At 46.1% G+C, this 8,451-nt stretch overlaps 1 protein-coding gene across 4 annotated transcripts in view; it reads right to left on the reverse strand.

Annotated features, from left to right (window-relative positions):
* Positions 1 to 7,895, reverse strand: part of GCFC2 (GC-rich sequence DNA-binding factor 2) — a 45,052-nt gene extending 37,157 nt beyond the window's left edge. For 3 of the 4 annotated variants that reach the window (XM_073335819.1, XM_073335817.1, XM_073335820.1), the window contains exons 1-3: positions 7,481 to 7,895; positions 2,483 to 2,593; positions 1,552 to 1,707 (exon numbers count right to left, since the gene is read on the reverse strand). In XM_073335819.1, the coding sequence (XP_073191920.1) occupies positions 1,552 to 1,707; positions 2,483 to 2,593; positions 7,481 to 7,787 (574 nt within the window). In that variant the 5' untranslated portion in view covers positions 7,788 to 7,895. The other variant, XM_073335821.1, reaches the window with a different exon arrangement.
* Between the last annotated feature and the right edge of the window lie 556 nt (positions 7,896 to 8,451).

Below are 8,451 nucleotides of genomic sequence, written 5' to 3' on the forward strand. Positions count from 1 at the left end.
TACCCCTGCTGCTTCAACTACATCAGGAGTGGGCAAACTATGGCCCAGGAACCACATCCAGCCCTTCAGATGCGTCAGTCTGGCCCTCAAGCTCTGGCTGGGGAGCAGGGTCTGGGGCTTGCCTTGCTCCACATGTGCCATGGCTCCGCACGGCTACCAGAAGCAGAGGCATGTCCCTGCTCCAGCTCCTATGTAGAGGGGCAGCCAGGAGGCTCTGCACACTGCCCCTGCAGCTCCCATTGGCTGGGAACCGCAGTCAATGGGAGCTGCAGGGGCAGTGCCTGTGCATGGAACAGTGTGCAGAGCCGCCTGGCCATGCCTCCAGGTAGGAGCCAGAGCAGGGGGGGGGAGGGGGGGGGAACATGCCACGGCTTTCGGGAGCTGCTTGAGGTAAGCACCACCCAGAGTCTACACCCCTGGCCCCCTCCTGTGCCCCAACCACAGCCCTGATCCCCCTCCCACCCTTTGAACCTCTCAATCCCAACCCCACATCCGCAGCCGGAGCCCCAACCCTCCCTGCACACCCCAACCCGCTGCCCCAGTCCAAAGCCCCCTCCTACACCCTGAACTTCTCATTTCTGGCCCCACCCCAGAGCCTGCACCCACTCCGGCACCCCAACCCCCAATTTTGTGAGTATTCATGGCCCACCATATAATTTCCATACCCAAATATGACCCTTGGGCCAAAAAGTTTGCCCACCCCTAAACTACATGTTAACTTTCCAGTAGTTTTCAGACCTTCAAAACAAAGGCCACAGTAGTCTTAAAAGTCACAATAACCTAAATAAAAGTTTCCAGTATTTATGCCATAAATGGAGGTACATGTTGTAAGCATAACAATTCTCCTCATTTTGCCAGTCCTAAGTCTGAAAAATATAATCAAGGCAAAAATATTATTGAAGTATCCTTCAGGCTGCAAATTAAAATATGAGCAGTAAAGAAAAAGAAAAAAAAAGTGTGCTAAACTAGTAATCTAGATCATACATGAAAACGAAAAAAGGATTCCTACTACTATAAATACTTTGCATTCCTGGATTATTAAAAGTTCTCTAAACATTCATCCTTAATGCTGCATTAATAAAGTTATTGCATTTAATTTCCTGTTTATTAAAAATGAAAATATTAGAAAGGACCATAACCTTGAATCCATCATTTCTCTTCTATCCAAATGCCTAGTTATGGTGAGTGATCTATAATAGAGGTTTTTTTGTTTTGTTTCAGCACATACTTATAAAAAAACCCAATGATATCTAATTTTACCTTTTCTTTTATTTCATTACTATAAATATTACAGGGCTTTCTATCATATCATCATGCTAAAGATCTATCCCAAGAGACCAGATTGACAATAGACTGTAAAGGCAAATTCCGCTCTCAGTTACACCAATGTAATTCTGGAATAAATGTCCTTGATATACAACGATTTCAGTGAAGTTACTTTAAATATACATTAAAACACTGGACGCTGTTACACTAAACAGCACTTTGAATATTCTGCAATATGCAAGACTACGTGCAGTACCTACTCGCTGCTCATAACTAGTTACAAACCTGCTGATAAATCCTCTCTTTTCTGTGGAGGGCTGGATTGAGTTTCAGAGGCTGAACTAGTGTAATCTTCACTGGCTGATGAGTAGTGCTCATCCTCCTCTTCTGTCTCACATGTATCAGTACTGTTAATTATTCTAGACTCCGATTGGAAGATTTCTGTATTCAAGGAGAAAAACCAAGACCCAGGATTTTTGTCTCAGCTACTGGAAATGTTGATAACCTGTTAAGAAACATCATAAATCTGAAGACAACAATCAATCCCTGACCCTGAAAAGACTTGTGCTTAAATTTACACATTGAGCAATCCCATTGTCTTCAAAGATTTAAGGCAGTATTTTTAGTTACAGTATGAATCTTAACGAAAGCAAAATTTTAGGACACAGTAAAGTAAGGCATCATCATACAAATTCATGTATTTTCATTTCAACTCTATCCTAAATTCAGACAATTTTAGGGGATTCTTAACATGATTTATGACTAGTTTTAAACAGGTTGTGCTGTCTCTCATTAATGAAATCTGAGGCCCACTTCTAAAAAATGAAAATGCTAAAATCATTGAGAAACTACTCCCTAGGACCAAATCCTGAGACTAATGGAATTTGTAACTGCCTAGTAATCTCCATTTACAATGCGAGTTCCAGGAGGTCAACTCCTCTCAAGGTCAGCCTAAGTGCCCGATACTACTCCTACAACGTCAATGGGATTTTGGCAGATGACTTAAATAGATACAGGATCAGACCTGCTCATTATGTGTTTTGGGATATACATTTAAATTTGACTGTTTTCAACCACAAATTCATTCTTGTAATTTATTAATATAAAACAATATGTCTGATAACAGTACTTGCCAAAGCACCCTTCCTTCATGGATCTCAAAATGCTTTACAAACAACTAGACTAAAATACACCCAATAAGTAGCTACGTACTTACCTTTGCTTCTTTCAGCTTCTCTAACTGCAGAGAGAGAGTTTTCTTTCCTTTGCATTCTAAATGTTATTGTGTTAAGAGATGGCTTCTTTATTTTAAAGAGTTCCTCACCCTCTGTAGGAGGGGGGAAAAAGATCAGTGTAAACATATTTACAAAGCAACATCACCACATTTGAAACATTTTATTATTTGTTTTACCATAGTGCCTAGTCAGCCTAGTCATGGACCAGGATCACACTGTACTGTACAGACACAGAACAAAAGAGAGTCAGTGCCCCAAAGAGTTTACGATCTAAGCATAAGACAAGAGACAACAAATAGATATAGACAAATAGGGTAGTACAAGTAAACAATGAGACAATATTAGTCAACATGACAAGCTGTTGGTGTACTGAGACTACAGCCTAACTATTGTCAAGTTTTTTGTAAGAATCACAGCAAGAGAATTTTGAAGAGGGATTTGAAGGTGCTAAAAGATTACAATACATGTTCATAAAATCAATAATCAGTGGTCTACATGAGTACGATCATGGCATACGGTCTTTAAAAATCTACAGTACATTAGGTTAGACTAGTTCAAGACTATCACCACAGGTGGTCTAGCTCTTTCACCTATAAAGTATTAAGATATTTATGGGCCACTGTAACAACTTCCTACCAACACTACAAAAAGAAGGATTCTGGGTGGACTCCTCTTGAAGGCTGAAACAGACTGGACTTCTACATAGAGTGCTTCCGCCGACATGCGGGGGCTGAAATGGTGGAAAAGCAGCATCACGTGCTCCATAACCTCAGCCGTGCAGAACGCAATGCCATCCACAGCCTCGGAAACAACTCTGACCTCGTAATCTAAAAGGCTGACAAAGGAGGTGCTGTCGTCGTCGTGAATAGGTCGGAATATGAACAAGAGGCTGCTAGGCAGCTCTCCAACACCACTTTCTACAAGTCATTACGCTCTGATCCCACTGAGGGTTACCAAAAGAAACTACACCATTTGCTCAAGAAACTCCCTGAAAAAGCACAACAACAAATCCGCAAAGACACACCCCTAGAACACCAACCAGGGGTATTCTATCTGCTACCCAAGATCCATAAACCTGGAAATCCTGGATGCCCCATTATCTCAGCATTGGCACCCTGACAGCAGGATTATCTGGCTATGTAGACTCCCTCCTCAGGCCCTAAGCTACCAGCACTCCCAGCTATCTTCGAGACACCACTGACTTCCTGAGGAAACTACAATCCATTGGTGATCTTCCTGAAAACACCATCCTGGCCACTATGGATGTAGAAGCCCTCTACACCAACATTCCACACAAAGATAGACTACAAGCAGTCAGGAACAGTATCCCCGATAATGTCACGGCAAACATTGCGGCTGAACTTTGTCCTCACCCATAACTATTTTACATCTGGGGACAATGTATACCTTTAAATCGGCGGCACTGCTATGCGTACCCGCATGGCCCCACAGCACGTCAACATTTTTATGGCGGACTTAGAACAACGCTTCCTCAGCTCTTGTCCCCTAATGCCCCTACTCTACTTGCGCTATATTGATGAAATCTTCATCATCTGGACCCATGGAAAAGAAGCCCTTAAGGAATTCCACCATGATTTCAACAATTTCCATCCCACCATCAACCTCAGTCTGGACCAGTCCACACAAGAGATCCACTTCCTGGATACTACGGTGCTAATAAGCGATGGTCACATAAACACCACCCTACACCGGAAACACTATACTTACCTACATGCCTCCAGCTTTCATCCAGACCACACCACACGATCCATTGTCTACAGCCAAGCTCTAAGATACAGCGGCATTTGCTCCAACCCCTCAGACAGAGACAAACATCTACAAGATCTCTATCAAGCATTCTTACAATACAATACCCACCGGCTGAAGTGAAGAAACAGATGGATAGAGCCAGAAGAGTACCCAGAAGTCACCTACTACAGGACAGGCACAACACCACTAGCCATCACCTTCAGCCCCCAACTAAAACCTCTCCAACTCATCATCAAGGATCTACAACATATCCTGAAGGACGACTCATCACTCTCACAGATCTTGAAGACAGGCCAGTCCTTGCTTACCTGAAGCAAATACTCACCAGCAACCACATACCACACAACAGAACCACTAATCCAGGAACCTATCCTTGCAACAAAGCCCGTTGCCAACTGTGTCCACATATCTATTCAGGGGACACCATCATAGGGCCTAATCACATCAGCCACACTATCAGAGGCTCATTCACCTGCACATCTACCAATGTGATATATGCCATCATGTGCCAGCAATGCCCCTCTGCCATGTACATTGGCCAAACTGGACAGTCTCTACATAAAAGAATAAATGGACACAAATCAGACGTCAAGAATTAGAACATTCAAAAACCAGTCGGAGAACACTTCAATCTCTCTGATCACTCGATTACAGACCTAAAAGTGGCAATTCTTCAACAAAGAAACTTCAAAAACAAACAGACTCCAACAAGAGACTGCTGAATTGGAATTAATTTGCAAACTGGACACCATTAAATTAGGCTTGAATAAAGACTGGGAGTAGATGTGTCATTACACAAAGTAAAACTATTTCCCCATGTTTATTTCCCCCTCCTCCCCCCGTTCCTTACATGTTCTTGTCAACTGCTGGAAATGGCCCACCTTGATTATCACTACAAAATGTCGTCCCATTCCCCCCACCTCCCCCCCGGCTGGTAATAGCTCACCTTACCTGATCACTCTTGTTACAGTGTGTATGGTAACACCCATTGTTTCATGTTCTCTGTGTATATAAAGTCTCCCCACTATATTTTCCACTGTATGCATCCGATGAAGTGAGCTGTAACTCACGAAAGCTTATGCTCAAATAAATTGGTTAGTCTCTAAGGTGCCACAAGTACTCTTTTTCTTTTTGCGGATACAGACTAACACAACTGCTACTCTGAAACCTGTAACAACTGAGAAGAACACAATATTCTCGAGTTCTACTAAACTGCTCACAGAGCGGTCACTCAGATGAACATTTTTTTCCCCCTCAGTGAAATCAGACTTACAAACATAAGAATGGCCATACTGGGTCAGACCAAAGGTCCATTTAGCCCAGTATCCTGTCTTCTGCCAGTGGCCAATGCCAGGTGCCCCAGAGGGAATGAACAGAATGGGTAATCATCAAGCAATCCAGTCCCTGTCGCTCATTCCCAGCTTCTGGCAAACAGAGGCTAGAGACACCATCCCTGCCCATTCTGTCTAATAGCCATTGATGGAAGTATCCTCCATGAATTTATCTAGTCTTTTTTGAACCCTGTTATAGTGCTGGCCTTCACAACATCCTCTGGCAATGAGTTCCACACGTTGACTGTGCGTTGTGAGAAGAAATACTTCCTTTTGTTTGTTTTAAACCTGCTGCCTATTAATTTCATTTGGTGACCCCCTAGTTCTTGTGTTCAGAGAAGGAGTAAATAACACTTCCTTATATCCTTTCTTCACATCAGTCATGATTTTATAGACCTCAATCATGTCCCCCCTTAGTTATCTCTTTTCCAAGCTGAGAAGTCCCAGTGTTCTTGATCTCCCCTCATACAGAAGCCGTTCCATACCTCTAATTATTTTTGTTGTCCTTTTCTGAACCTTTTCCAATTCCAATAGATCTTTTTTGAGATGGGGCAACCACATCTGCACAGAGTATTCAAGATGTGGGCGTACCATGGATTTAGATAAGACTGACCATTCAAACAGGTCCCCTTACTTTATCAGGGTAAGATAACCTTAAACAAAGGAAACAACAGTCACCTCCGGTCTTCAGTAGTATTTAGGCATTTAATTCCCACTGAAATCAATACGAGTTTGGTATCTGGGCCTCAGTCCATAACAGAGGGTAACATCCATTCCTTCATACTCCACTCCTGACCCTTGTCTTTTAGGCTCCAAGTTCTTTAGGGCAGAGACTGTCATTTATTATATGTTTGCACATTGTCTTTAGGTATTATCATAACATAAGCATAAATTAAAAAAAAACACCACAACCCAAACATCAGACCCAGAACGTGCACAGCCTTATAACTGTAGGGTCCACTCAGATGAAATAGTCCTATGAGTGTCAGGTAGCCATGAAGTTCCAAACTAATCCAGAAAAATCACGTGTGCCTAGTGAAGTCACCAAGGACCATCAGCAGTTTCAGTATCACTGTTGATCAGCACAGCTTTAGTGTGGGAGATCAGCTGTATTTGAGTTTACATGCAAAAAAAGTGCAGACCCACCCCTTCACAAAACCTCTTTCACATGAGTCATATATATTGCAGTGTCTTGCAGTATCAAATAGCCAGGTCCTGGCTATGCACTTACTCTTCCTTTATCACATCATTAACTTTACTAGTCTTTGCATCACAAAAGCAGTGCAGCTCCCCTCAGTGCAATTCCACTCAACCCACGAATAGGCACTCCGGTAGCTAGCCTGAGCGGCCACCTGTACCACTACAACCACATTGCCATTTTTAGAGCACTAATTTGAACACAGCTAGTGCCAGTCAGTCTACCTGCACTGGGAAGCACCCTCCCAGCCGCGGTGTAGACATACCCTTACAGGTGCCAGTCCCAGCAGAGATACCGGGAGAACTACTAAAGTGACAGTAGCTCTGCCGTCCAGCCAGGCTCTTGAGGGGTGACTGCAGGTCCCAGTACCTGAGGGTGTTGGAGTGATTAAAGCACAGGACTGGACACCAGCCTCCTGGGTTCTCATCCAAGCCCTAACACTTGGGCTTGTCCACCCTTGAAAGTGGAGAGGGAGTAAGGCAAGGTGTAAGTTAAAAGTTAGCTGACCCCGGCCATTGTTAGCCCAGACAGAGGGCCCAGCTGTTTGCAGACCAGCCTGGAGCCTGCTCCCACACCTGAAACACAAGGAGATCTCCATCTCTCTCTCTCACTCACACACTCACACACACACACGCACGCACACGCTGCGTGGCGGAAGGGAGCCGGCGTCAGACTTTTACCATCTCGCTCCTCGTCGGCACCGAAGCTCAGCAGGGCGGTCGCTCCCCGCGCCTGCCCCGCTCTGGGGTTCGCCCCTCGGGGCACGCCGCCGCCGCCGCCATCCTCCTCTTCCTCCTGACCTCTAATGTCCCCTGCTGGCCCCTCCGCGGGCGGCTGCCTCTCGGCGGCGGGCCTGGCAGGGCCTTGCGCCTGCTCCTCTTCGCCCTGCGCCCCTTCATACTCCGGCTCCCCTTCGCCGCCGCTGCTGCTGCAGCTGGAGGCGGCTCTCTGGCGGCCCCGGAAGTTCCGCGGCGGCCTCCTAAACATTCTATCCGGTAACGGTCACAACGCACGACCGGAGCTCACCTCCGACGGCGCGAGCCTGCTCCGGAAGCGTTCCTCTCGCCATACCTCCCCATAATACGCATGCGCAGCATCACTCGACGGTCATGAGGAACGAGGAAGTGGAGCGGGGGGGGGGGACAAGTGGCCCCGCCCACTGGCAGCGACTCCGCCCCCTGAGAATCGGGTGGGAGGCGCGGAATAGGCCGCTGGCCAGTCAACCAGAGAGGGCGGCTCCTCGTTTAACCCTGGATTGAGGGGGTTAGCCCAGGGCGTTAAGGCGCCTGTGCTGTAGCGTTGGCGAGGCTCTTTGGGGTTGAAGGGTGTCAGGGCTGCCCAGTGAAGTGCAGGGGGCTGATCTGTGGGGCCCACCTCCCTGGCTGCAGGTGCCAGCTGGAAGGTGCACAGTGACTGAGGCAGGGCGTTACAGGAAGGAGAAGGGGCCAGTCTGGTTAAGGCAGTTGACAGCTGCTTGGAGAACTTCCTTTATGCCTGACTCAGCCTGCCAGATCTGTCCCTGCTGTGCAAGTCGCTTACACCAAACTCTCCACCGGCACTGATTATGTTCCCCGCAGTCCAGGTGCTGGACTTGAGACCTTTGGGGCAAGCTTTGCAGGGCTGAACGCTCACAGCTGCTGTTGAAGTCAGG

This window comes from Lepidochelys kempii, chromosome 3 (assembly GCF_965140285.1).
Source record: "Lepidochelys kempii isolate rLepKem1 chromosome 3, rLepKem1.hap1, whole genome shotgun sequence".
Classification (NCBI taxonomy): Eukaryota; Metazoa; Chordata; order Testudines; family Cheloniidae; genus Lepidochelys; species Lepidochelys kempii.